At 46.4% G+C, this 25,683-nt stretch overlaps 7 protein-coding genes, 4 long non-coding RNA genes and 1 pseudogene across 13 annotated transcripts in view; 5 read left to right on the top strand and 7 right to left on the bottom strand.

Annotated features, from left to right (window-relative positions):
- Positions 1 to 103: 103 nt before the first annotated feature.
- LOC136188284 (probable RNA-binding protein 46) lies at positions 104 to 2,662 on the bottom strand. The gene is made up of 7 exons (XM_065976023.1): positions 1,801 to 2,662; positions 1,570 to 1,738; positions 1,295 to 1,520; positions 1,002 to 1,245; positions 852 to 953; positions 672 to 798; positions 104 to 601 (listed from the first exon to the last, which is right to left on the bottom strand). The coding sequence occupies exons 1-7, from the start codon at positions 2,548 to 2,550 to the stop codon at positions 357 to 359; spliced, it is 1,863 nt and encodes a 620-aa protein (XP_065832095.1). The 5' UTR covers positions 2,551 to 2,662; the 3' UTR covers positions 104 to 356.
- A 351-nt stretch (positions 2,663 to 3,013) lies between these two features.
- Positions 3,014 to 4,147, bottom strand: LOC136188357 (tetraspanin-15-like; annotated as a pseudogene).
- LOC136188580 (protein boule-like) lies at positions 4,090 to 5,624 on the top strand. Of its 2 annotated transcripts, none has more exons than XM_065976313.1 (8): positions 4,090 to 4,176; positions 4,237 to 4,317; positions 4,434 to 4,525; positions 4,598 to 4,652; positions 4,740 to 4,796; positions 4,860 to 5,171; positions 5,233 to 5,292; positions 5,354 to 5,624. In XM_065976313.1, exons 1-8 carry the CDS (start codon positions 4,174 to 4,176, stop codon positions 5,525 to 5,527), a joined length of 834 nt encoding a protein of 277 aa, XP_065832385.1. In that variant the 5' UTR covers positions 4,090 to 4,173; the 3' UTR covers positions 5,528 to 5,624. The 2 variants fall into 2 exon arrangements, with proteins under 2 accessions (XP_065832385.1, XP_065832384.1); XM_065976312.1 differs by having other exon boundaries at positions 4,851 to 5,171.
- On the bottom strand, positions 5,585 to 6,601 carry LOC136188581 (E3 SUMO-protein ligase PIAS1-like). Its single transcript, XM_065976314.1, has 7 exons — positions 6,499 to 6,601; positions 6,378 to 6,451; positions 6,283 to 6,314; positions 6,153 to 6,227; positions 6,038 to 6,103; positions 5,890 to 5,984; positions 5,585 to 5,798 (listed from the first exon to the last, which is right to left on the bottom strand). The coding sequence occupies exons 1-7, from the start codon at positions 6,500 to 6,502 to the stop codon at positions 5,704 to 5,706; spliced, it is 441 nt and encodes a 146-aa protein (XP_065832386.1). The 5' UTR covers positions 6,503 to 6,601; the 3' UTR covers positions 5,585 to 5,703.
- Positions 6,555 to 8,297, bottom strand: LOC136188355 (E3 SUMO-protein ligase PIAS2-like). The gene is made up of 7 exons (XM_065976108.1): positions 8,220 to 8,297; positions 8,026 to 8,162; positions 7,251 to 7,471; positions 7,097 to 7,190; positions 6,987 to 7,046; positions 6,818 to 6,926; positions 6,555 to 6,764 (listed from the first exon to the last, which is right to left on the bottom strand). Exons 1-7 carry the CDS (start codon positions 8,295 to 8,297, stop codon positions 6,555 to 6,557), a joined length of 909 nt encoding a protein of 302 aa, XP_065832180.1.
- Positions 8,298 to 8,964: 667 nt separating this feature from the next.
- LOC136188115 (uncharacterized) lies at positions 8,965 to 9,497 on the bottom strand. Its single transcript, XR_010670121.1, has 3 exons — positions 9,416 to 9,497; positions 9,213 to 9,361; positions 8,965 to 9,155 (listed from the first exon to the last, which is right to left on the bottom strand). It is a non-coding gene; the product is annotated as an uncharacterized lncRNA (long non-coding RNA).
- Positions 9,498 to 9,548: 51 nt separating this feature from the next.
- On the top strand, positions 9,549 to 11,716 carry LOC136187941 (cyclin-dependent kinase 11B-like). Its single transcript, XM_065975646.1, has 3 exons — positions 9,549 to 10,766; positions 10,817 to 11,050; positions 11,097 to 11,716. Exons 1-3 carry the CDS (start codon positions 9,738 to 9,740, stop codon positions 11,592 to 11,594), a joined length of 1,761 nt encoding a protein of 586 aa, XP_065831718.1. The 5' UTR covers positions 9,549 to 9,737; the 3' UTR covers positions 11,595 to 11,716.
- Positions 11,717 to 15,893: 4,177 nt separating this feature from the next.
- Positions 15,894 to 17,269, top strand: LOC136188354 (octapeptide-repeat protein T2-like). Its single transcript, XM_065976107.1, has 10 exons — positions 15,894 to 15,903; positions 16,007 to 16,096; positions 16,155 to 16,232; positions 16,310 to 16,375; positions 16,453 to 16,549; positions 16,608 to 16,673; positions 16,751 to 16,815; positions 16,893 to 16,989; positions 17,048 to 17,113; positions 17,191 to 17,269. The coding sequence occupies exons 1-10, from the start codon at positions 15,894 to 15,896 to the stop codon at positions 17,267 to 17,269; spliced, it is 714 nt and encodes a 237-aa protein (XP_065832179.1).
- A 1,347-nt stretch (positions 17,270 to 18,616) lies between these two features.
- Positions 18,617 to 19,422, top strand: LOC136188226 (uncharacterized). Of its 2 annotated transcripts, none has more exons than XR_010670166.1 (6): positions 18,617 to 18,696; positions 18,828 to 18,909; positions 18,954 to 19,016; positions 19,107 to 19,224; positions 19,283 to 19,317; positions 19,372 to 19,422. It is a non-coding gene; the product is annotated as an uncharacterized lncRNA (long non-coding RNA). The 2 variants fall into 2 exon arrangements; XR_010670165.1 differs by having other exon boundaries at positions 18,815 to 18,909.
- A 90-nt stretch (positions 19,423 to 19,512) lies between these two features.
- Positions 19,513 to 20,146, top strand: LOC136188225 (uncharacterized). The gene is made up of 3 exons (XR_010670164.1): positions 19,513 to 19,579; positions 19,632 to 19,822; positions 19,882 to 20,146. It is a non-coding gene; the product is annotated as an uncharacterized lncRNA (long non-coding RNA).
- A 595-nt stretch (positions 20,147 to 20,741) lies between these two features.
- On the bottom strand, positions 20,742 to 22,314 carry LOC136188307 (uncharacterized). Its single transcript, XR_010670194.1, has 4 exons — positions 22,114 to 22,314; positions 21,739 to 21,843; positions 21,280 to 21,529; positions 20,742 to 21,227 (listed from the first exon to the last, which is right to left on the bottom strand). It is a non-coding gene; the product is annotated as an uncharacterized lncRNA (long non-coding RNA).
- Positions 22,315 to 22,395: 81 nt separating this feature from the next.
- Positions 22,396 to 25,683, bottom strand: part of LOC136188067 (uncharacterized) — a 5,101-nt gene continuing 1,813 nt past the window's right edge. The window contains exons 6-7 of the mRNA XM_065975788.1: positions 22,555 to 22,700; positions 22,396 to 22,494 (exon numbers count right to left, since the gene is read on the bottom strand). Of these exons, the coding sequence (XP_065831860.1) occupies positions 22,479 to 22,494; positions 22,555 to 22,700 (162 nt within the window). The 3' untranslated portion in view covers positions 22,396 to 22,478. The remainder of the gene's footprint in view (positions 22,495 to 22,554; positions 22,701 to 25,683) is intronic.

The following is a 25,683-nucleotide window of genomic DNA, read 5'->3' as shown; positions in this document are numbered from 1 at the left end:
CATGTCGACGTTGCCAAGCAGCGCTCTCTACATAGCAACGTATGAACTAGTCAAAAATCTCAGTTTAAAATAAGTAATTTTGTAATTATTTATATACGTACTGTATGCTCTACGATTTCACTATAATTAAAGAACTCGTTGACCGAGCAGTTTATTTGAGATCTCGTTCGCTTCTCTATGCTGACTCTACAAGGAACACTAACACGTAAGGTAATAGTAGCAGCTGGAAGAGACTCTACCACGTAAAATCACTACACTTAAATTATAAAATAACGGGCGATTCTAGTCAAATATCCTTCGGATTCATGAAATAAGCAATAAATTCGGGCTCTCTTGTCGTCATAAACGCATGACAACTAATACGGGTATACTTCTGAAGGAGAATAAATAGACCCGTTGGCGTGGAATCCGTTGAATAAGGGCGGCGGTGGCAGTGATCCGCAGACGGCGTTGAGATTGGCTATTGGTTGCCACACTCCTCCAGGCGGAGGAATTGCTCCAGGCAACGGTGGCGGCGGCGGCTTCGTTGGATCATTCACTGAAGCGGAAATTGATGAAATGTGCGACGAGAAATTTGGAGCAGGTAGACAGAGAGTAAATCCTAAGCGAAAATCCAAAAAATAAATATATGAGTGATGGTATCCTGTGTGGAGATTTTTTCTAGAGGATACCTTCTGGTAAGAACGAGAGGCCGAGATGATACAGGGCGTTTTCGGCTGCGAGAGTTTTCGCTTCGTCGGCGTTCGAGCAAGGTTTAGTTGATTGAAACTGATGGTGACCCAGTCCAGGAATAGAAACCTCGAAAAAAAAAGAACTCATAAAAAAGTATTAATCGATTTATAATTTATTACTTTTTGAATATAAAACGGCGTCATTCCCGAATTGCAGTTAAGTTGAATCAGATGATACTGAGGTGACCCCCAATTGCTTTTAGTACAAATATCCTCCAATACCTATTAGCGAATCCCAAATAAATTTAAAAAGCTGACGTCAATCTTTACCTCCACAGCATGCTTCTTCATGTAGACGCCAGAAGAAGTCACTGGATTGGCCACCAAAGTCCCAAATGGAGATGACTGGGGCGGCGGCGAGCCCTGTGGCGGCGGCGGCGGCGGCGGCGGAAAAAAAGGCTTTGCCACTGGAAGAGTGGTGGGTGGCAAAGCGTAGCGTTGACATGACTGCGGACGCGTGTTGCCACTGCTTGGGATGCGATCGACATAGCTTCCAAGGTGGGTTCTTTCAGTGCTAGAAGCAAACGTGTATATACGTTCATAATCCCTATAAATTATTTTACCGTCTGAAAAATGGGCTGACTTGTAATGGACAGATTGAATTGACGGGAGCAACGACTGCTTGTGTGGACGTTGGAGATGGAGGCACCATCTCTCCTCCTGATCCCCCTTGATACATGGCCACTCCGTCGTAGAACGTTTTGCCGAAATTCTTTGCCAATTGACGCTGTTCCTTGTCCACTGGCTTGGCCCACGATATTGCCAGAACGCTTCCGTCAAATTCCTCGCCTAATGACGTCAGGAATATATTTGGATTTAGGTGCACGTGATTATTTACCGTCCATGGACTCTTTGGCCGCCACGGCGTCCTCGCGCTTCGAATAATGAACGAAGGCGTAATCGCTAATCTTTTTCACTTTCTCCAGCTTGCCAAATTGGACGAACTTCTGATGAATCTTCTCTTCGGTGGTCGACATCATGAGATTCCGAACGTAGAGCACTTTGACCTAAAAACGAAAAAGAGGAGGATGGAAACACGAAAAAGGGCGACGAATTTTTTTCTTTTTACCGTCGCCATGACATCGTCGTCGATCACGTGTTCCGGATCGGCCCAATTGACGGTGATTTTGGTTCCCCAGACGACGAGACGCTGACGCATGAGCTTCCGTCGCGCTATCGCCGCGGCGCGATGATTCTCGTACTCGACGAAGGCGAATCCGCGATTCTTCGTCTTATCGTCGACGCTCGCGTAGACGATCGCGTCGACGACGCCGTCCGTGAGTCGACGCATCTCGTCGAGTATGTCCGCCTTGGCGACGCTCTTCTTCGGTATGCCGCCGATGAAGAGTCGACAGTTGTCGACGGAGAGGGATGCGCCCAGCGATCGACCGCGGCGTATTTCGTAGTTGTCGAGCGCGCGCACGCATTGCTTCGCCTCGTCGCGCGACGCGAAGACGGCGAAGGCGTAGCCGCGATTGTTCCCAGAGAACTCCATCATTAGACGTAGCTCGTAGAGTCGTCCAATCATCTGGAGCACGGGAACGAGTTCGTCTTCGTAGAGATCCCGCGGTATTTTTCCGATGAACACTTCGCAGCCACGTGGCGGAGGTGGCTCGTCTGGCGGCCAGTCGGGCGGCGGACCGAAGCGTCGTTGGCCGTTCGTCTGCGAAATCATGCAGCCCGTTTTTTCCATGAGCTCGACGAGCTTGCGTTCGTTCGGCGCGCCGCTGACGCCTTTGGGAAGAGCATCTCTTTTTCGCCGATAGCGTCGAGCTGGGATGACGCGTTTGGACGGCGACGGCGAGTCCGGTGCTTCCATACCGTAAGCTGTCCGATATCGTGCGAGACGTCGACTTATACCAGCTGCCTCGAATCACGGATCAAACGTGAGCGAAAGAAATGAAGAGATAACGGCGAAGAAGACGGAGAAAACGAAGAATTCCGCTCGACGCTCGAGGAAATTGCTAAGAAGGGAACGCGCGCTAATCTCCATTGCAATTCCGTAATTAGCGCGAAGCTTGAAACGGCCTTTTTCAGCTTAAGTAACGCTAAAGACCTCTATTTCTCGTGGGAACTTCCCGCCCTCCCCCAATAACATCCGGGATAACGTAAAAGCGCGAAAACGATTAAAAATCCATAAAGTGCACCCCGACGTTTTTCGATACGTTAGAAATGTCTGATTGATCACGACAACAAACAAATTCTTGTAGCTACTTTCTTACATATAGATTTTGGAGTTGCAAAAATTCAAGACCGTTCGAACACGGATAATAAAATAGATTTTAGATTTTATTATCCGTGGTTCGAACCACGTTTCGTTTCGAATGACCCAGCAATGGAAAGTCGCCTCGTGGCAGAGCTTCGAGACAGATTTCGATAGAAGTGGGCCGTTGCCGTGACACTCTTTCATGGCCTGTCTCATGATGGTGCCGCACGACCACGGAGACAACGGGTGCAATGCCACTGAAATGGCTACAGATTCCCAGGGTCATGCTCATGGAGGAGATCACGGTCATTCTCACTAGACAGAGAAAAGAAAGACAGACGCTGTCTTTGGAAGCACTGTTAACTGGATCTTTTTGTTTGCCAAGTCTGTGCGTATTTTTTTTCTGCATGTTAGTTTGATTGTGCCCAGTTCCGTCTCCGTAGCAAATATGGTAAGCTCGTTTGATCACACAATCACTTCCACTATATATACTCACTACTAATACACATTCATGCACACAGAAAAAAGAAATGAAAACCTTTGACGAACACACACAGAGTCTAACCTCGATCAGTAGTATCAATATCAAATTGCTCTTTGCCCACACCACAATCTCGTCGAAACACCCCCTACTCCAAATGTGAGCGTTATCCAATTCGTTATTGGCCTTGAGTCGTCGGACGTTGTAACCGCATTAGGAATTGATTCGTTCGTCTTTGGTCATGCAGCACGAAAAAGGAACGCCGCACGCCTCCGGCGAGGGACTCGAACAGTTGAAATATTCGTTCAAATCCCAGTCGTTCTGATCGCCGCAGCATTCGAAATATTCCTGAATCGAATCAATGACGTCGTTCGATGGCGTTATTAACGTATTTCTCGACCGCCGACGTGAGTTCGTTGTGAAAGACGAAGGCGAGCACGGCGGTGATGATTTCGAGAAGAAAAATGACGCCAATGGACCAGACGAATATTTGGAGGAGAATCTTGTTCTCGCGCAGGGCCCCCAAGCAGCCGCAGAAGCCGATGATGAAGATGAGAGCGCCGACGATCAGGAGAAGATCGCTGGATCGGTCGAGAACGTTTTGTTGATGTTTTCCCAACCCTTGTCGAACTGTTTCCCTTGAGGATGGGCGCCTAAGTCCCGGACAAAACTGCAACGTGTGGCATCAGTCTGGGCGTCAGTCCATCCTGACGCGCTTCCACGGCCCATCTCCCCGAGTCGAAAAGGTGAATATAATGGTAAGCCCTTCGTCGCGGGGATTTTTGGGACTGGACTACGGCGATTTCTTTGTTGCGCAGACGACCGCGAGCGAAGGAATCGACGAAAGCGGATGCGAGACGATCCCGAATCGAATATTCGTCGGCGGCATTGCCTTCAGAGTGAGTGCACGGGAAGATACTAGTAGACACTCTAGTAGACGAGGGGAGATGGAGCGCAGAGTGTCGCGCGCCGTACGTGTTCACCTAACGTCTGACACTGTTTTTGACGTTCGTAGACAACAGAGCTCGAACTGAAGATGTACTTCCAGACGTTTGGCGCTGTGCGCGACTCGACGATCATCACCGATCCAAAAGGACTATCGAAAGGGTAAGAAAGCCGACGAAAAAAAGCAAAAACGAGCCAAACGATGGAAACATGGACTTTTTGGGGGGAGCCTAGGTACGGTTTCATTACGTTCGAGTGCCAAGAGGACGCCAGTCGCGTGCAAGAGCAGGTAGAACGTGCGCGTGTTTCGTTACTTTTAGACCCGTCTTTCTCTCGTGAGAAGAAAGGCGGGGCCTCTAACTCTCCTATTATACAGGGTACAGTGTACTTGAAGGGGAAGAAACTGAACATCGGACCAGCGATTCGTAAACAGGTGAGAAATCTAGACGATTCGACGCGTTGCATTGGCGAATTTCGACTGACGTAGCGATTTCAGTCGACGACGTCGAGAACACGGAAACGAAGCGTCGACCGATCGTCGGACGACGACAGTTTCGAGTCGCCGCAGCCGAGCGCCGCCTCGTCGCCGCCGAGCGCTCCAGTCGCTCCAGTCGACCTGTCTCAATTCAGTCACGAGACCGTGACGCCGATGTGTACCTTGTGTTGTACATGTCCCGCGGGGCTCGCTTACGCTGCCCCGCCGGCTCCCACGCATTCGCATTGCAGTCACCCGCCGGGATTCGTCCCTGTCGCCTCAACGCCGACGAATGCTTGGTATTATCCGGCACCGACTCAACAGTTTTGCCAGGTACTGTACGATTTCGATCGGTATCATAAAGGTCGATAACAGCTCCTCTTGCCTTTCGCAGGCTCCGTTAATGCAGCAATCGTTAATGCAGCAATCGCAGTGTCGACCTTACGTCGGGCAGGTGCTATCTATTCTAGTTAATTATAGGGCGTGCTACAAAACGCGCGTCTCGATCTTCCCAGACGAACAACGCCAGTTCGACGTATTATTATTATAACGGCGGCGCGCTCCTTTCTCCCGATCAACGTCTCGTTTTTCCGACGCCTATCCGCTCGATGTATGAGGATGCCCCGCCTCCCTCCTCAATGACGGCTGGACCGCGTGGCCGAACTCCACCTCCCCAGTCTACGAAATAGAAGGAGGAGCGGGGTCTCTGCATGTCTCGCTGACTGTCTGTGCAACTGTGCATGTCGTCTGTCTCTTTTAGCTTTTATTAAAGTCTCTTTTCACTCACGACCGCTACACCAGCGCGGAAATATTTTCTTATGCGGTGCCAGCACCCGTGGGCGGCACCGTGCTTCTACTAATTCTATTAGTCTTCTTCGTCGCTGTCCAGGGTCAAATCAATAACACGTGCTTTGGAGACGGGTGGTGTAGAAGGAACGCTGTCTCTCTTCCCAATATTACCTTGATTTCAGAAGGAAGTTTTTTATGTAGATCTGCTTACTTTCCGCGTGGGGTAGTAGTGACGCAAGAGACCCCAATTCGCGTGTTTTACCTGTCCGCTTCTCCTCGAAAACACTCCATGAACCATCTTGACTAAACTCGATATCCAGCCCGCTTGGATTTGACGCCAGAATGTCAAGAAAGTATCTTAATTAAGTCAAGGAATCGCTAACAGAATAAATAAATCATGATCAATATACCCGTCAACAGTCAAGTCATCAAAAGGCAGAAAATTCTTACAGAGAGGGCAACGCCAAGACGACTTTCTGTTGACAAAAAAGTCAGGAAGATCCCTAGGTATTACGTAAAGCTTACTTTTCGTTCATCTGCACGTAGAGCTGCACGTAGAGCTCCCCGTCAAAGCACTGCAAATGCTTACAATCAGATCCCCTAGATAAAAAAACATGCAGTCTGTGATGAAAAACTCTCTTTCTTTATCACTGACCTGCACGGCCATTTCATTTTCATTTTTCCCAACTACGGTTATCAGAAAAACCCTCCCCCCGTCAGTCTAACAATAAATTAATAAGATGCACGTACCGGGCATAGTAGGGACACCCTCAGACTCATCAGAGCCACTTCGCTCTCAAAGGAATTCGTCATTTTATCCTTGACTACACCGCCATAAGTTTACTTTTTCTCCGTCTTCTTTTTCACTTACTCATTGCTCTTGTGTAATCCGAATTTCGAACTTTTGAACGCAACTTCGTTGTCAGGTCAGAGCCGGCGACCGCTTTGACAAGGCTGACTTGAAAGGCATACGGTTTTGGCTATAGAAAAAGACTCAACTAAAGGCGACCTTTTGAAGATGCGTCGTCTCACTTCATGGTCATTTTTCCAATAAATAATCAAAACGTTCTTCCTTCCTTCTGTCAGTTCACAATTGGACGTTAAGTCAAACGGATAGTACGGATTGGCTGAAGAATCCTGGAGTAGGAAACGATAGAATTAATTTAAAAGCACACGCGGCTTCTTCTCACTTTATAGGACAAGTTGAATGGAACGGGAAGTTCGGTGTCATTCATTAGAATTGATTTGACTCTTGGGATTCTATCGCTTTGCTCGCAGCTTGATTCATATAGGCAAAACCTTCAAAAAATCAAATTCAAGAAACTTTAATTAACTAAGGTACGTCACTATTCTATTGACCTTAATATTAATTTTGTTTTATATGTCCTCACCGCGGACCCTGAGATAACGTCCACACCTCTGAAAATGTTAAATATGTATTCCACCCCAGCCACTCTCTCTCCACTCACTTTCCAGCCACTATTTGTTCAATCTGATTTCTCGTCAAAGAAAATTCACATCGCATCGAGTATCGCGACGTTCCATCACGCAGATACGAGCCCTCTGAGAAAAATAGTCACGTGGGTGATTTTATCAGGTCCTCGTCATCTAGTTTCGTCGTACGTAAAAGTGACGGGTGAATAATGACGTCACACTGGTGAAGGAAGGACAGCGAACGAAATCGGACGTCGATCGGATCGTAAGACGTCTCGCTCCCTTTCGCCTTTTTGGTCGGTGACGATGACAACGGCGGCGGCGCGTGGTCGCCTCGAAAACGACGGGACGCGCTGCAATTTCCCACGCGGGCTTCGACTTTGATCTTGATCGCTTCGACGAGAGTGGAGCTGTGGGGGCGTACAAAATAGATTGATGACAAAATAGATAAATTGATATATACGAGTAAAATATGGGCGTAGTCACGTCCAGTCACTTCACTTTGGATTACTCAACTTTGCACTCTGCCAAAGTGCGATATTGATCTATTTTGTCAGGGATCTATCTGTAGAAGCCGACAAAAATAGATCAAAGACAAAATAGATCAATGAAAATCATATAAAACTTTCTCTGCTCTGTTAATTGATTCTTACGTAGTCATACTTAGCTCACAGGCATTAGTTGACAGACGGAGGCACGCAGTAGCCACTTTATCTTAGTGTGACTGTCTGCCTCTGTTTGTCGATATCTATGTGCACGTTCAGTGGTATCAGTTAATTGGCATGATCAGACTGATTTTGATTGATCTATTTTGTCTTGATCTATTTTGTCAGCTTGTACAGGACAACATAATAGATCGCGGAAAATGTAGATCACACTTTGGAAGGGTGCGAAGTTGAGCCATCCAAAGTGACTACGCCCATCTTGTATATATTGTGGTCTACTATTTTGTCTTATTTCGTACGTCAGACAGGAGGAGTAGGTATGTTGGACGTAGTTGAAAAGACGATCGATGAGCTCTTGCTTTCGGCCGCTGCGCTTCTGAGACGCCTGTTCGAGAAGTTCTTTGAGTTCGTAGACGAGAAGAGTGTCGAGCATCGCCTGAAAACGGAAAAACGCGCTCTTTCTCGCTCCGTTTGCGTTCGATCGAGCGCTAACTCTCATGGTTGTTAATTCAGAAGCGTTCATTATTCTGTCAACAATACGGGACACTTTGTCACGTGTCTTCCCAGACATGGCCGATGCAGCGAATTTTCCCTCCACCAGCTCTCGACGCCGCAGCGAGCCGTTTATCGTAAAGGGAGTCAAGCCGACGTTTTGGTGAGTACGAAAAAGAGACGCGCGATCCAAATAATCGACGTCTCGCCTAGGAAAAAGTCGAGAAATCGAACGAACTCCGAACTGACGAAGACGACGAGCAATCTGAGCCAGCACATATTCGTCGAAGCGCGTCGTAAAGCCGAATCGGACGCCGACGATCCGGCCGAAGAAGCCGAAATGCCAATCGCTACGGACGACTCCTTCCCTAGCGACGACGAACCGGAAACACCACCGGAAGTAGACAGAAACCATTCGATAGCAACTCGAGCCGAATGGTTCACGAAGCCGCTCCATCGACTTCCGCCGCCGCCGCCGGCGGACGACGAACTGCGCGCGCCAACGTCGACTCCCGATCTCAGTTACGCGTTGGGAAGCGAAGCGCACGCGCCCTCGTCGCGATTCGACGTCGCGCCGCCGGCGACGGTGGCAACGGCGGCGTAGCAAGTCGCTGCCATATATTTCCGCGTAGTCCTTACGGCGTCGATTTGGCGCGGTTGCGACTGGAAGGGCTCACGGGCAACTGCTGGTGAAGCGGCTGGAAGGAGCTCGAATGAGAACAGTTTCACTTGGAGTTAGAGTTGCTGTCTACTGAAGAACTGAATATGGAATGTGAACGGGATGGGGTTGTGAAGGCACGTTATTTGCTAACAGAGCGTATGTATCGAAAACAATCAGAAGATCACGAAGAAGAACTGTCCAGGAAACTTGCTCCACGTTTAGCCGATCCGTGATCTCGTACGACAGCTACGTCCCTTAGTCGAGCGTCCATCGAAGCTATAAATAAATAAATAAATAAAATATGAAATTATCAACTTCAATTAATTCTCTAACCCGAGGAATCAGGAGGCTGGAAAACACTTTGGTGGATCGATGCGGAATTAGAAGGCTTATCCAGATGCTTCTTCATTTCTTCAGCGTTGACGAGGCTTTCGTCGTATGTTTTTATCAAAAGATCGTTTGTACGTTCCCCCATGTAATTACTATGGTATAGAGACATTCGTCGATAAATCGCTTTCATCTTTTGGAGCACCTACAGGTGTCACGTTCTCTCCTAGTGAGTACGCTGGAGTGTACGCTGGCGTTGTTTGCGGGTAACTGATGCAGTCGCTTGCCGTGTCCTTAGCGCGCGCGCGAGCGCACGAAATCTTCCCTCTTGGTCCCATTTGGTCGTGAACCTATAACAAAGGGTCGCTTTGGTTGTTGTTCAAGCTGATCGGCGGCGACGAAAACGGTCTACGTCCTCAGCTCGCGCGTACGCACGGGCCGCTCGATTCGCGGCCGCCTCTCGCTGCCACCAAGGATCTGCACCCGCGCCGAACGACGAAGAGAAAGCACAAGGAAGCGAATGCGTCAAGAATGAGGAAAAACAAGCGCGAAAGGGGGCTGGAATGCGCTCCAGCCTCTTTTGCTAATTCCGATTCATCTTCCATGCAGCCCCCTTTCGCTTTGAAACCCGCGGCTTCAGCGGCCTCAGCGGCAGACGACGATTTGGTGATTTTTTCCGAGGAGGATAATCGCGGGTTTCATAAACCTGTTCTTTATCCACTTTCGTCACTCTTGACATCATCTGAGTTCGAGTTCCGTCGTAACCCTAAAATAAAGGAAGGGCGAGAAGCAATTTCAACGTTGAGTCGTCGTGTTGACAGTGGTTTTTCTTCCCAGTCAGCTAGTGAAGTGCTTCAATCTACTCCTAGCGAGTCCTACCGTAAAGTAAAAGAAGAGCAATTGCTAGAAGTAGCTTCGAGTTCAACATTGACTCGTCGTGTTGACGGTGGTTTTCATTCTTCCCAGTCAACTAGGGAAAGTAGTGAAGTATCAAAAGATCCATCAGTAGCACTAAACGACGAGAAATGCAAGCGAGCAAAAGCACAGCGCCTAAACTATACGGCAGGAGCTCCAATGGCTGAAGAAACACTTTCGTCTGCTATGGAGTTAGAGTTGCTGTCTACTGAAGAACTGAATATGGAATGTGAACGGGATGGGGTTGTGAAGGCACGTTATTTGCTAACAGAGCGTATGTATCGAAAACAATCAGAAGATCACGAAGAAGAACTGTCCAGGAAATGGGATACACTGGAACTTGAGCACAACGACTTGAAGGAAAAGTACAAAAAGCTGCTGCAGGAAACACAGTTAAAAGAAACTTGGCAAATTGACGTGGCCTCGCAATTGTCGCAGATAGATGCCAAACAAGAACTTGAACTTGTAACAACACTATTCTCTTGTCAAGCAAGAGACTTCTCTGTGATCAGATTATTCGCCAGTGGATGTGAAGGGGCTGTTTTCTTAGCGAAATGCACAAACCGTCGTCTTCACCGTTTTAAACACAAGGTCTTTGCTCTCAAGGTGCTCTTTAACATTTTCAGTTATTCGACTTACACTAAGGTTAGTTGGCTGGTCGATTTTTACGGCTTATCATCATCTCTCTTGTTTAGGTTCGTAGCTATTACAAAAGTGAGTATGATGTTCTGTCGTCACTTCCACGTCACAACAACATTGTCCGTTTGTACGCTTTTTTCTATGACAGAATCGACCCGAGCCAATTTCCCGACCTTCCTCCTGAAGTGGCAGAGGAAGCTCGTGCACTTTCTCTTTTCCTTGTGTTAGAAGACCACCCCAGCTCATTGGACGCTGTTGCAGAGAGCGCCAGACAAGAAAACAAGCTAACAGTGCGTAGCAATACTTAGCCAACGAGAAACCGATTATTTTTCTTAGGTAAGAAAAGTTCTGCAATGGACTTTTCAGATTCTGAGGGGAGTTAATCATCTCTCTGAAAACTTCGTTGTTCATCGCGACCTCAAACTCAACAACATATTGGTATCTGATGATGGAACTTTAAAGATCTGCGACTTCGGCACTGCAATTGAATTGGATGATCAAATGAAGCTTTTGCACCGTGTGGGCGGAAGTCTGGGAGGAAATCCCGCTCACATGGCTCCGGAAATTTTGAATGCATCACCAAATTCTTTGGTTGATTGCAGCCGGCAAGATGTATGGGCGGTGGGAGTTTTGATTCACGAGATTTGCGGCCAGCGCCCATTTGCCAAATTGGACCAAAGAGGCTACAAAACGGCCGACATTCCAAAGCTACCAAGACTAGATCGAGACTTTCCTCGGGAGTTCTGCGCACTTGTCAACTCTCTTTTGGACTTCAAGCTAGTGCTAAGACCTAGTGCTGACGTGGCTGTTTCAAAGATAGAAACGTTGCTGTAAACAGTGTAAAAACTATTAGTCTAGTCTAGTGCCCCGCCTTCGTACTCTGCTTGCTTCTTTTCTGTCCCTTCTTCTCTCGTTTCTTTTTAATTAGCATATGCCTACAAAATATCCTAATTCGATTTGCTACTATAATTTGGTGCAAAGCGAACCAAGCGCCTAAGGAATCAAATAGGATCATTAGGAACCTCTCTTGGGCGCAGACTAAGTCGTCTTTGACTACACTGTACCATGAATATTCGCTGCACGTGATCGGAAACGGTTAAATAGATTTTTATTGCTTACGACCTGAAAAAAGTCCTATCTAACAACTGCATTCTTAATATGCGTTCACCACAGTACGAAGTGACGTGCAGTGAAAAAAAAAACACGAAGACGCGCCCCCAACTGACACCCTATCGGATGTCCAAAGGAAGTTCTTCGTCGAAGCTTTTCGCGAGACGATATCTAGAGAAAAAGAGCGAGTACCCATTCAAAAAAACTACGTACTTACCAAAATAGACGAAAATGACGCGCGTCTGTGTTTGCGTGACCCAGGTCGCACCACGTGGAGGTCCAGACGCTTCGCAACCCAGTCGACCCTCACCAACAGCATGAATTGGATCAGAACCCACCTCGGGTGAGCCTCCGAGGTTCGTTGCCACCCCGGGAGACGACTATCGCCACCGCCGAAGAGGCCCGCTCATCGTGTGCTCGACGTGGAGGAGAGCCGGCGAACGCCGACGCTGTCCCGTGTAATACCAAGGAAACAATCCTTGATAAGACGGAGCGTGTTTTCCCGATGCGAAAGCCCCTAGAGGTCTTAGGGATGTGCCTCTAATCACTTTCGCACCGTTGCTCCAGGACAGTGCGTCGGAATATCGCTCGCCCCTCTGGCTCCCTGTCTTCCAACGACTCACCAAGCGTACGAGCGAGTTCTCAAGCGACGGGGTTACGTAAAGAGGGAGAGCGCCGTGCACGACTTTATGTACTCCCGCGCGAACGATGACGCCAGCTTTTCTCTGATTGGACGTCGGGTGTGCGTAACTAACCGCAGGGATGTCACGAGAGACAGCGTTGCTTTTTGCACCTCTACGTGCAACCAAATAAGGAAATGTTTGGAGCGATCACGCGCGTGCAGCGTTTCTCCCAAAGAAAGGGGGGAACAAGAGACGGCACGTGCACGTACGCATGGCGGACGTGTGACGTCAACGTTTTGTTCACGCGCGTCGATAGGCGACAAGAAAAGCTCTAACTCATTCAATGGAGTTCGCCTTTCAAAAGAAATGCGGCGAACTCGATGGAACCGTAGTGAATTAGAGGTATTTATTACTTGCCTTTGATTCGCCGCTTTCCCAGTGTCGCTTCAACGTCGCCACGTCTCTCGCCAGACTCACAGACTCCGCAGAGCGGCTCAAAAATCGTCGCAGCTCTCATGCAACGCCTTATACTCGGATCGCTTCATTTCCATTTCCTCCGCGATAACCTTTGCGAAATTTCGCGTAGAAAAAGAAGCGAATGGTTCTACGCGCTTTACCGAATGCGCTTCGATTTGAGACTTGAGTCGCGCGACGTCCGATTCTTCGACTTTTTCCATGAGAGCCTGGTCGACTTTGAGAATCCAGAAGTGCATGTCTTGCATCTGCGTGCACAGATCTCGCAGCTGTTGCATAGCCAATTCCTTTCTGATGAGCCGAAACCTTGAGGAAAAAAAATTTAAGAAGCCTTTTAATTCAAGAAAAAAGATTAAATAATTATCATTATTAATTTTTCTTGTCCTGACTCGGAGTAAATGACGTTGATAGGACGGCTCGAGTTCGGAGCCGGCGGCGGCGATGCATTGTTCAATGGCTTTCTCCAGGGTCCGATTGTCGCGTAGGATTCGATGTATTCGTCCGCCTTGGCGCTTTTACGCTAAAAAACAAAAAAAATGATGAGAGCGTCAAATTTTCCTCTATCTTACTTCGAATTCTTTGAATGCGTCGAAAAGTACGGCACCCGGCTCCGATGAACCAATGAGAAAAACGTTCTCAACCGCCTCTGTAATACAAATATCAAGAAGTTAGGGCTTTGTACGAAATCGCGACGATTTTTCTAAGATTTGTTAGAAAACGAGGTCCACTTTCGACAGGCGAGTGTCTTCAACTCGAGCGACGCTTACGGATCAGGCGCAAGGAACGCCAGCGCATAAAGAGTGCTGGAGGGAACGCCTACTTTCGGGGGCAAGTGTCTTCTTCGTTTGCGCGCGAGTCGCGCTCACGGATCAGGCGCATGGAACGCCATACGCGCATAAAACGTGTTGGCGGGAACGCCTACTTTTGGGGTGCAAGTGTCTTCCTTGTTTGCGCGCGAGTGACGCTTACGGATCAGGCGCATGGAACGCCACACGCGCATAAACAGTGCTGGCGGGAACGCCCACTTTCGGGGGGCAAGTGTCTCTAACTTGTTGCGCGCGAGCCGCGCTTACGGATCAGGCGCATGCAACACCACTTGCGCATAATAATGGCGTGGTCAACGGCAGCGTCCGACTGCTGAAGTTTTTTCATCCTGCCATTACCACGCTATTATTATGCACTAGACGCGTTCTGTCCGCCTGAACTGCAAGCGTCGCTTGCGCGCAACGACGTACAGACACTTGTTGGTCAAAAAACGGGCAAATCTTAACCCCGTATATACATATAAAGCACGCTCCTCTAACAAACAGCCAATTGAACGTTGATAAATAAATAAATAATTAAAAATAATTATATATTTACTCGATGTTTTGTTTGTCCTCCGTCGACAAAAAGGAGATCGTTGCCAAGGGCAACCAGAATTTTAATGCCTTGTTCATCAGAAATAATGGTCCTGCTGCTCGGCGGAAAATCAATTCCTGGAACATCAGCCATACGTTTGAGCCGATCCTGAAAAATGAAGAATCGATACGCCGTCGTTAGGACGGCGACCGCCGTTCCTCCGCGAGTGCAAAAAATCTTCGCATCCAAAATCTTCGACGCTTTGACTTCCTATATAGAGTTCTTTATAAAAAGTCAATAAGATTAATAATAGCATTTCTACTTCGCCGAGTGACTGGGATTTAATGAATTGGCCGTGGATGTTGTAATAGAGAACGGTGCCTCTTTCCACGACGATTATGAGCTCTTCCGTGTGCGACCAGCCCAATTGGACGACACTTCCGCCGTCCCACTAGTAAAACTTATTGATTTATTGATTTTTCGTTTTTTTTGACTTCACTTGCTTTTATTGCCAATATGATGCGACCGCTCGCCGTGAAAATGTAGATGAGCGGCTTTAGGGTGCCGCTTTTGACTCGGACGATTTTCTTATCGTCACGAACGAGTGCTGGGATGTTCTTTCGTTTTTTGGGGGCCCCCCGATGGGGATTTCGTTTCGTTTACCTATTGGGCCGTCGAATGGTGCACCGGCGACGATGAATCGTGCTAGATCGATGTCGTTTTCGCCCCATTCCATGGTGAAAAGGACGCGTCGCCTGATTTGGGATCGAAAGCGCCTTGTTTCTTATGATCGCGCGTTCTAACCTGTAGTAGACGTCTCCTAGGAGGTCCCATTCCGCAGTAGGATTGAGATCTGCCATTTCGGAACCAGAAAACGAGAAGAAAGGGTTCGCACGTGCCGAACGGAAATCCCGGATCCACAATGTTGTTTTCGCTCTTCTGCAGACGAGCGCAGTAGCTCTCGATCCAATCCAAGGAACCTACCACGCACGCGTGATGGGCACTCATCGACGCGCCTACGACTTCCGTGCAGTCTGCATGCACGCGCCAGAAATGTCGTACTACACTTTGATCCTCACAAAAGAATGTTGCAAGTGGAGGGATCCTTTCCTACGCCAAAACACCATTAGATAAAAATGTTCAGCTCGTTTACAGAAAGCGCTACGTAGGCAATTCTTCGCGCTTCAGTTTTGGGGCCACGTACGCGATCGAGGGGTTGTACTACTCTTCTCCTTTGTTCCTTACGCGGTTTCTTTCGCAGCAAGATTCAGAGCGCGTTTGGGGGACTGTTCATGTGGCGCAGCGGAGATTGGGGGCCCGAAACGGGATCGCGGCGTTATTCTCGCGTTTCTAGTACTTTCGAGTGTCATGTACTATGCAGTTGGGCTCAGAAAATGATCCTGAGTATAGTTTCATTCTTGTTTAGTCTCAGATTCATCGTTTTTCTGTTAGGCACGTTTTTAGGAGGATAAATGTACAATTATTTATTTTTTTTAAATTTTTATTGTTTTAGTGTTATGTCATCTGTGGGCCTTATTCAGGGGATTTCTTTATCAGATAAGTGCCTCGGAGTTTTATTGGTTTAATGGGCTTTGGTTTTTTGCGTGTCTTATATAGGAAGGAGGTCGAGCGGAAATTGGCATAAGGTATCGGCTTATTTTTAGTTTTTGGATTAATTTTAACTCTCCTTTTATCTAGGGGAGCTTTCTTGGGAGGAAGGGAAGGGGACAAGGACATGCACAGGGAAGGAAAGGGATCGGCGTGGACAAGGGAAGGGGAGGATTTTAGGTATGCGATGGAGGTTGTGTTTTTATTTTTGGGATTATTTCTAATTATTTTTCTCTAGGGGCATTCAAATGGAAGGATGAGGAGCGGGACAAGACGCGTGGAATGGAAGACGCGAGGATCAATCAAGAAGAGAAAGGTACAAGGGAGGATTTTAGGTATGCGATGGAGGTTGGGTTTTTATTTTTGGGATTATTTCTAATTATTTTTCTCTAGGGGCATTCAAATGGAAAGATGTGGAGCGGGACAGGGCGCGTCGAGTGGAAGACGCGAGGATCAAAGGTACAAGGGAGGATTTTAGGTATGCGATGGAGGTTGTGTTTTTATTTTTGGAATTATTTCTAATTATTCTTCTCTAGGGGCATTCGAATGGAATGATGTGGAGCGGGACAAGGCGCGTCGAGTGGAGGACGCGAGGATCAATCAAGAAGAGAAAGGTACAAGGGAGGATTTTAGGTATGCGATGGAGGTTGTGTTTTTATTTTTGGGATTATTTCTAATTATTTTTCTCTAGGGGCATTCAAATGGAAGGATGTGGAGCGGGACAGGGCGCGTGGAGTGGAAGACGCGAGGATCAAAGGTACAAGGGAGGATTTTAGGTATGCGATGGAGGTTGTGTTTTTATTTTTGGGATTATTTCTAATTATTTTTCTCTAGGGGCATTCAAATGGAAGGATGTGGAGCGGGACAGGGCGCGTGGAGTGGAAGACGCGAGGATCAAGGTACAAGGGAGGATTTTAGGTATGCGATGGAGGTTGTGTTTTTATTTTTGGGATTATTTCTAATTATTTTTCTCTAGGGGCATTCAAATGGAAGGATGTGGAGCGGGACAAGACGCGTGGAATGGAAGACGCGAGGATCAATCAAGAAGAGAAAGGTACAAGGGAGGATTTTAGGTATGCGATGGAAGTTGTGTTTTTATTTTTGGGATTATTTCTAATTATTTTTCTCTAGGGGCATTCAAATGGAAGGATGTGGAGCGGGACAGGGCGCGTGGAGTGGAAGACGCGAGGATCAAAAGTACAAGGGAGGATTTTAGGTATGCGATGGAGGTTGCGTTTTTATTTTTGGGATTATTTCTAATTATTTTTCTCTAGGGGCATTCAAATGGAGGGAAGAGGAGCAGGACGCGCGAGGGCAGGAGAGGATAAGGGCACGGTTATCGACTGCATATAAAGGTGAATATTTGGGTACCGATAGTATGTGTTTTTTTACTTAGTTTGTTTGTTGTTTTATAGAGCCGTTTTTCTGTCAATGAAAGGTGCAATGGGGACTGTGCTTCAAGGGATCAGATAAGTGTTTAATATATAACCTACGCGTTCTGTGGCTTTGGTCATTTTGTCTGTGGTAGGGGATGAACCGGTAAGATTGGGAAGGTATATAGATAATCTTGTTTTTTGGAGTTCTCCTGTTTAAATGCGCATGCGTATGCTTGTGCCTCGACCTCGCAATCTCCGTGCACTTCTGACAGCCTCTCTCATGAACCGCGGCACCGACAGAATCGACACTGACCCCGAAGCACCGCACGATCGATCACTTGTCCTCGAGCGCCTTCAACTTCAAGCCCGCGTGCGTGAAGAGCGAATTGCTGAGCGTGCCTCCACCCCCGCCAAGCGCGGCCCGGGCCATCAAACGATTACCGGACGCGTTCGAGTGAAAGCCCAATCTTGTTCCCAGCCCCACCGCCATCGTGACCGCCAGCAAGTCACCAACTCAACGCACAAATCGCCTCTTTGTTCTTGTTCTTCGACGTTGCTAAGGAACGAGTGGCAACTGCCTGACTACGTCAGAGCTGCGCTGTTGCAACCGGCTGACTCGTCTCTTGAGCTCGCAATCGATCGGCTATTTGAAATGGAATTTATGGAGAGGGGGAGTGGTCGTCGTGACGCTGAGATTGAAGGAGAAAACAGCACGTTCGAGGCTACGGAAAGTGCTCTATCGGCGCCGCAGCAGTCGCTTCAAGTTGACTTGGAGGCTTGGATGAGTTCGAAACCTCTATCCCATGACGTTCGTCACGTTGAGACGGCAGTTGCTTCCCAGGAGAACGAGAGCGATTCTTTGCACTGACGTAAGTTCTCGTGTTTGAGAGAACTCTAACTTAGCTTATTAATTTGAGATCTATATAAACTTTTCGCAGAGCGGTTCTTTGAATATGTCAGCTCAATACAGTATAATTAGTTCATTGATTCTATCGCGCTTGGGTTTGCGTTTTCGCCGCAAAGCACTCTTTATTTATAGGGACGTTCTCATAAAATTCGATGCTCCCTTTTTTACTCGCGTCAGAAAATGTCAACTGCGTACGATGGCATTTACATTTTGGTTTGTGTACTCTAGTGTCATGGGTGCTTGATTTCTATCTTCTACGCTCACAACGAATTTTGGTGTTATGAATTCCATAAGTCTGGTAATCTACACCTTTGCTGCGCATGTGCCTCGTGGTTCTGAGACTAACCCAATATATGATATCATAGGCGATACGTCGTCACGTGATACCACACGGAAGTCTTTGCACAGAAAATCGGCCAGAATCCGTCGTCTCGTGCGCTAAATCGAGCAGAACAGAGCTCGACGCAAAGATACCATACCAAAACTACGGCACGAGGGTAAGATAGGCGTACGAACTCGCGGCAAATGCGAGTTGGACTCGCGGCAGCCGCGTAGACGCAGCCTCAGTCTTAGATTTAGCTTCGATGTATCTAACCCTAGACGTATCTACTTTAGCCTATTGATTTAGAGGCTTGGTTATCGATGGGAAGTCTCCACCAGAGAATTGAGTGTCGACGCTATGGCTCTCACACTTCAGTCCGCAATCGGAGGTCTCTATTGAATCTTCTGTTCAGCTTATACATGGACTCTTTAGATTAATCGACTCTATCGCGCTTTTGCCTCCACCAAGTCGTTGGATATCGAACCAGGGGAAGAGGTCTGCACATGGAAGCGTTTTTGGCTTGGGGGTTTTTTAGTAGCCGAGACACGATTCGTTGGGCGACGTTGAGACCGATTCTTCTCATAGGGACGTTCTCGTTGCTGCCTGTGAAAGAAATTCGATCCTCTCTTTTGATTCTTATAATTCGCATCAGAAAATCAAGACGATCACCGGTGGCTCACGCCGACTGCGTCAACTGCATACGGTGAAAAGGAAATATTTGCGTTTTTGGTGTTCTGGTTTGTGAGTATCGTTGGTACTAGATTTCTAGATTCGAGAATATTTCTTTCGTGTTCTGGTAGGTCTCGTAATATGTATAAACTGTTCTAAATAAGATTTTTTTCGTGGGCAGATGATACGACTGTTGGAGTGTGGGACATGAGGAAACTTGATCAGAAAGCATACAGTCTCGTTGTGGACACAGCCTGACAGGTAGCATCAACTTTTATACTGGACTTTTTTTTGAACTCTTGTTTCTAGAGACTGGGTTAAGTTAAGAGTATAGAATACTGCTACAAGACTCGTCTCGCGATCACGGCAGGGTTCGATGACACCATAAGGTAAAAGGAATCAGACACTGTACCCTTCCAGAGAAAAGCTGTTTCTTCTAAGGCTTTGGGATTTGAACGAGTTCTCCTCAGGAGCAGTGCAAGGCAGAGTGGTAAGCATTGTGACGATTGCCGGCTAAGAATGCGTTTCTCGTTCTCTCTCTAAGGTCTTCGCAAAGAAGCTCACGTATCCCCAAGGGCTAATGGATCACAACGTCGTCAAGCCATAATCAATGGCCCCGATAATTATCCCGGGTTCGTTCGACTTTCATTCGTTCGGTTTTTTTCTTGTGTGGCACGGCTTCGTTTTGTAGGGCTACGATGATCGAAATGGAGGACGGGTCGCTGGTGCGACTGAATGCGAAGTTTGCGAATAAGCGCGCCTCTACTCCCCCTCTCACGTGGAATCCGTCTCATTTGAGTCGAGAAAGAGAAGGACGCTTTGATTCGCTCTTTTAATAATTAAACAGCGAGCTCCAACTATCAGTACCTCGTTCCCAAGGACGGTCGTCCACTGGGCCGTCTTATACAAGATCACATAGTCTCCGCTGTTCTGATGATGATTCGAGGCGGATTTTTTTCAAGGCGAGCGAGATATTTGATTTTTATTTCGAAAGTCTATGTTGCTGTTTTCTCTCTCTCTCTCTAGAGAAGAAGCTACGACGGTCAGTGAAAGTTGTCGCTGGCTCATTTATTGGAAAGTGACATGCTAGCGAGAAGGCGTGGCTAAAGAACGGTAGGAGTGTCCCAGTTGCTTTGGTTGGCTCTGGCTCAAGATCTAGACAGATCTTTTGGCGTCAATACTAGAAGAATCAAACGAATAGTAACGTTGCAGTGGTTCTGAAAATCATCGAAATAGGTAAACGTAAAGAATTCAATCAATGCATTAAACTTAATAGATAGATTTCGATTCAGAATGCAGAAGATGCAAAGGGGATTACGGCAGCGCGTCAATTAGGTCAATTAGAAGAGTGAAAACCAACGGTGCTTGGTCCATAACTCGCGACCACCGTGTGAGCAGGTATGATTTCAAGAGAGCAAACGTAGTATTGCTGATTTTGTGTTGTAGGAGGACGGGGGGTCCTGAGCAAGACCCCGTCAACAAAAACTGCTCCTCGGGGTCCTGAGCAAGACCCCGTTAACAAAAACTGCTCACGAATAGGGGGAAGGGAGGAAAAATTTATTCAATAAAATTCTAAAAATTGCACAGCCTCTACCGTTTTATTCGTGGGCAGTTTTTGATAACGGGGTCGTGCCCAGGACCCCGGATAGGCAGTTTTTGATGACGGGGTCGTGCCTAGGACCCCAAATTCCTAAAAGAGAACTCGTGACGTCAGTGCCATAATGAACGACAAGAGCGTAACTTATCTTCAACTCGCCGGCTTCTCCCTTCCACATACATTCTAAGCTTTGCATCATTATCATGACCATGTTGTATAAAAACCGTCTATCTTCTATCCTTCCTTCGTCTTGTCTTCAGTTGTCTTGCAGCTTCCTTTTCAATCGAGAGACAAACTTACTTTACATTGCCTCCAAATAAGCGGAGTCAAATTGATATATGAACATGCCAGACGCGCCAGGTGTCTTTCCGACTTGAGACGTACGTAGGGACACTTTTGTTTGGGATAAAGGAAATCCCTGTTGACGAGGAAAAATAAGCCTGAAAAAATAAATAACTAGACAGTCACGCAATGGACAAGTCTTTCACTTACTTGATTTGGCTTTGGAGACCATTCGTGGCCAATAACGGTGCATCGGAACCCAAATCTCGATACGTTTTCGTCTTTTGAGTATTCCGACGCCGTTTCGAGAGAGAATACGATTTCCTTTCCCTGCAAAACGACGGCCTGTTTCGGCCAGTCGTCGGCAATCCAAGCTTCGCTGAACCAAAAAAAGTCGACTGTCAAAATGACTGGAAGGGAGCCTGACGAAAAATCGTTGACTCTCAAATCGTCAATCTACCTAGTAAACGCATCTAGTGAGACACAGTTAGACGCATTCCTAAAGCGTTTAGACGCGTGACGCGAAAGTACAGTTGAGGGCGAGTACGATCGTGGGGCCGGGTCCTATATAGGGGCCCCCGAACAAAATCTCGTACAGTCGCGAAGAGAAACAGTCGTTTACAATGGTATAAGAATAATCGCGGAAGCCATTGACGTCGGATTGCTTACCAGGGAGCGGATGCGGTCCGTCGTCCATCTTGCGTGGGATAAGGGGGCGGAACCGCTTCCTCAAAAATCGTAAGCTACGACGTCCTCTCGACTCTAACAGGCATCCTACGCATAAAAACGTGTCTGAAAAGGAGTTGGTGGTCTAGTCGTTTCGTGTCTAATGCCCCGCCACGATGCATGAGTCACACTGGCCACAGGGCTACTGTAAACTCAGCTAGCTCTATTATCTGACTGTCTTTCTGTTGTCAAAAAGAAATTTTACATCAACTTTAGATTAGTAGCCGCCTTCTAGTCTAAGAGTGTGCATTTCCAAGGCGTGGGAGTAAAAGAGGGGATCTATCTATATGATATGTAAGCAGCTAGCCCCGAACTTACCCTTACGTCTTCTTATAAGAGGGAAAAACATGCAATCCATATGTATTCCCTTCGCCAAGCAGCCAGTCAAACGATTCGGACGTCAGTTTGTGTTCGACGATGACTTTGCGAGAACTCAGCGTCGAGTGAAGCAAAACGGAGAAGAGAAGCGTCGCGTTTTGCTGCGCTTCCTTGCTGATCGACGATGATAAGCCTTCGTTTCAGATTGTCAAGATCTGAAAGATTTAATTACAAAAAAATAATCGTCGCTGACGACGCTGAGTTTGGAAAACTTGCCGTCAATGACTTTGTGCGGCGGCAAATCGGTCGTCTTTCGCACGTCAATGCGGAAAGTTTCTGAGCGTCGCGAATGAGACGTTCCAGATTCACGGGCAGAACGGTCTACGATGCGACGACATTGACGTTGTCTCTACTGTTTTTTCTCTCTTTTTTTTTTCTTACCCTGCCTTCGAGTCGGGGGAAATGTGCGCCGAATCGTTTCTCTGTCGTCTTGCAACTGCTCCCATTCCCTGTCGATTTTCTGCTGCACTTCGGGATCGGTGATAATCGTGTGAACGATATCGTGGTCCAAGTGTCGTCGCATCATTCTAAACAGAGCCCATTCTAATAGAAAATCTCGCTCTCGTGGAACTACTAGGAATAGAACTAGGAAAAGTGAGACTACTTATAACACAACCTTATTAGCTTGCAACTAAATAAGTAGGACTACAAGATGGACACTACTGACCTCAATGCTGCATTGATGCATAAACGATGCAGAATCAATGCTGCATTGGTGCAGAATCAATGCAGAATCAATGCTGCATTGATGCCGAATGAATGCTGCATTGATGCATAATCAATGCTGCATTGATGCATAAACGATGCAGAATCAATGCAGAATCAGTGCTGCATTGATTGAGAACAAATTCTGCATCAATGCAGCATTGCAGAATCAATGCAGCATTGATTCTGCATTAATGCAGCATTGATTCTGAATATATGCAGAATGCAGAATCAATGCTGCATTGATGCAGAATTAATGCCGAATGAATGCTGCATTGATGCAGAATCAATGCTGCTGAATTGATGCAGAATCAATGCAGAATCAATGCTGCATTGATGAAGAATCAATGCATCACTGCCAGCGTTGATTCTGCATTAATGCAGCATTGATTCTGCATAAAAGCAGAATGCAGAATCAATGCAGAATCCATGCTGAATTGATGCGGAATCAAAACTGCATTGATGCAGAATCAATGCTGCATTGATTCTGCATCAATAAAGCATTGATTCTTTATTGATTCTGCATCAATGCAGCATTGATTCTGCATCAATTCTGCATTGATTCAGGATCAATGCAGCATTGATTCTGCATCAATGCAGCATTGATTTTGCATCAATGCAGAATCGATTCTGCATTAATGTAGCATTGATTCTGCATCAATGCAGCATTGATTCTGCATATATGCAGAATTTGTTCTCAATCAATGCAGCACTGATTCTGCATTGATTCTGCATCGTTTATGAATCAATGCAGCATTGATTCTGCATCAATGCAGCATCCATTCGGCATCAATGCAGCATTGATTCTGCATTGATTCTGCATCAATGCAGCATCCATTCGGCATCAATGCAGCATTGATTCTGCATTGATTCTGCATCAATGCAGCATTCATTCGGAATCAATGCAGCATTGATTCTGCATTCTGCATATATGAAGAATCAACGCTGCATTGATGCAGAATAAATGCTACATTAATGCAGAATCGATTCTGCATTGATGCAAAATCAATGCTGCATTGATGCAGACTCAATGCAGAATGAATGTTTCATTGATGCAGAATTAATGCTATCAATGCAGCATCGATTCTGCATCAATGCAGCATCGATTCTGCATTAATGCAGAATTTGTTATTAATCAATGCAGCACTGATTCTGTATTGATTCTGCATTGATTCTGCACCAATGCAGCATTGATTCTGCATCAATGCAGCATTGATTCTGCATTCTGCATATACGCAGAATCAATGCTGCCGTGATGCAGAATTAATGCTACATTAATGCAGAATCGATTATGCATTGATGCAAAATCAATGCTGCATTGATGCAGAATCGATGCTGCATTGATGCAAAATCAATGCAGAATTGATGAAGAATCAATGCTGCATTGATGCAGAATCAATGCTGCATTGATGCAGAATCAACGCTGCATTGATGCAGAATCGATGCTGAATCAATGCAGAATTGATGCAGAATCAATGCTGCATTGATGCAGAATCAATAAAGAATCAATGCAGCATTGATTCTGCATCAATAAAGCATTGATTCTTTATTGATTCTGCATCAATGCAACATTGATTCTGCATCAATGCAGCATTGATTCTGCATCAATTCTGCATTGATTCAGGATCAATGCAGCATTGATTCTGCATCAATGCAGCATTGATTTTGCATCAATGCAGAATCGATTCTGCATTAATGTAGCATTGATTCTGCATCAATGCAGCATTGATTCTGCATATATGCAGAATTTGTTCTCAATCAATGCAGCACTGATTCTGCATTGATTCTGCATCGTTTATGCATCAATGCAGCATTGATTCTGCATCAATGTAGCATCCATTCGGCATCAATGCAGCATTGATTCTGCATTGATTCTGCATCAATGCAGCATCCATTCGGCATCAATGCAGCATTGATTCTGCATTGATTCTGCATCAATGCAGCATTCATTCGGAATCAATGCAGCATTGATTCTGCATTCTGCATATATGAAGAATCAACGCTGCATTGATGCAGAATAAATGCTACATTAATGCAGAATCGATTCTGCATTGATGCAAAATCAATGCTGCATTGATGCAGACTCAATGCAGAATGAATGTTTCATTGATGCAGAATTAATGCTATCAATGCAGCATCGATTCTGCATCAATGCAGCATCGATTCTGCATTAATGCAGAATTTGTTATTAATCAATGCAGCACTGATTCTGTATTGATTCTTCATTGATTCTGCACCAATGCAGCATTGATTCTGCATCAATGCAGCATTGATTCTGCATTCTGCATATACGCAGAATCAATGCTGCCGTGATGCAGAATTAATGCTACATTAATGCAGAATCGATTATGCATTGATGCAAAATCAATGCTGCATTGATGCAGCATCGATGCTGCATTGATGCAAAATCAATGCAGAATTGATGAAGAATCAATGCTGCATTGATGCAGAATCAATAAAGAATCAATGCAGCATTGATTCTGAATCAATAAAGCATTGATTCTTTATTGATTCTGCATCAATGCAACATTGATTCTGCATCAATTCTGCATTGATTCAGCATCAATACAGCATTGATTCTGCATCAATGCAGCATTGATTTTGCATCAATGGAGCATCGATTCTGCATCAATGCAGCATTGATTTTGCATCAATGCAGAATCGATTCTGCATTAATGTAGCATTGCTTCTGCATCAATGCAGAATGCAGAATCAATGCTGCATTGATGCCGAATCAATGCTGCATTGATGCATAAACGATGCAGAATCAATGCAGAATCAGTGCTGCACTTATAGAAAACAAAT

The sequence above is a fragment of the Oscarella lobularis genome, chromosome 6, assembly GCF_947507565.1.
Source record: "Oscarella lobularis chromosome 6, ooOscLobu1.1, whole genome shotgun sequence".
Taxonomy (NCBI): Eukaryota; Metazoa; Porifera; class Homoscleromorpha; order Homosclerophorida; family Oscarellidae; genus Oscarella; species Oscarella lobularis.
The sequence above is the reverse complement of the archived record's forward strand: the minus strand, read 5'-3'. Positions and strand labels throughout refer to the sequence as shown.

Coding starts and splice junctions, on each gene's coding strand:
- LOC136188284 (XM_065976023.1), bottom strand. CDS start 2,550: ATGGAAGCACCGGACTCGCCGTCGCCGTCCAAACGCGTCATCCCAGCT. Junction 1,739..1,800: donor ACGACGATGTCATGGCGACG/GTAAAAAGAAAA, acceptor TTTCGTTTTTAG/GTCAAAGTGCTCTACGTTCG. Junction 954..1,001: donor TGAAGAAGCATGCTGTGGAG/GTAAAGATTGAC, acceptor ATTCGCTAATAG/GTATTGGAGGATATTTGTAC.
- LOC136188580 (XM_065976312.1), top strand. Junction 4,653..4,739: donor CCAGTCGCGTGCAAGAGCAG/GTAGAACGTGCG, acceptor CCTATTATACAG/GGTACAGTGTACTTGAAGGG. Junction 5,172..5,232: donor CGACTCAACAGTTTTGCCAG/GTACTGTACGAT, acceptor TGCCTTTCGCAG/GCTCCGTTAATGCAGCAATC.
- LOC136188581 (XM_065976314.1), bottom strand. Junction 6,315..6,377: donor GGGTGTCCCTACTATGCCCG/GTACGTGCATCT, acceptor TGATAACCGTAG/TTGGGAAAAATGAAAATGAA. Junction 5,985..6,037: donor GATGACTTGACTGTTGACGG/GTATATTGATCA, acceptor GACTTAATTAAG/ATACTTTCTTGACATTCTGG.
- LOC136188355 (XM_065976108.1), bottom strand. CDS start 8,297: ATGTCTGGGAAGACACGTGACAAAGTGTCCCGTATTGTTGACAGAATA. Junction 7,191..7,250: donor TATTCACCCGTCACTTTTAC/GTACGACGAAAC, acceptor TATTTTTCTCAG/AGGGCTCGTATCTGCGTGAT. Junction 7,047..7,096: donor GAACAAATAGTGGCTGGAAA/GTGAGTGGAGAG, acceptor TAACATTTTCAG/AGGTGTGGACGTTATCTCAG.
- LOC136187941 (XM_065975646.1), top strand. CDS start 9,738: ATGAGGAAAAACAAGCGCGAAAGGGGGCTGGAATGCGCTCCAGCCTCT. Junction 10,767..10,816: donor GTTATTCGACTTACACTAAG/GTTAGTTGGCTG, acceptor TCTCTTGTTTAG/GTTCGTAGCTATTACAAAAG. Junction 11,051..11,096: donor GACAAGAAAACAAGCTAACA/GTGCGTAGCAAT, acceptor TATTTTTCTTAG/GTAAGAAAAGTTCTGCAATG.
- LOC136188354 (XM_065976107.1), top strand. Junction 16,674..16,750: donor GGAAGACGCGAGGATCAAAG/GTACAAGGGAGG, acceptor ATTTTTCTCTAG/GGGCATTCAAATGGAAGGAT. Junction 16,990..17,047: donor GGTACAAGGGAGGATTTTAG/GTATGCGATGGA, acceptor ATTTTTCTCTAG/GGGCATTCAAATGGAAGGAT.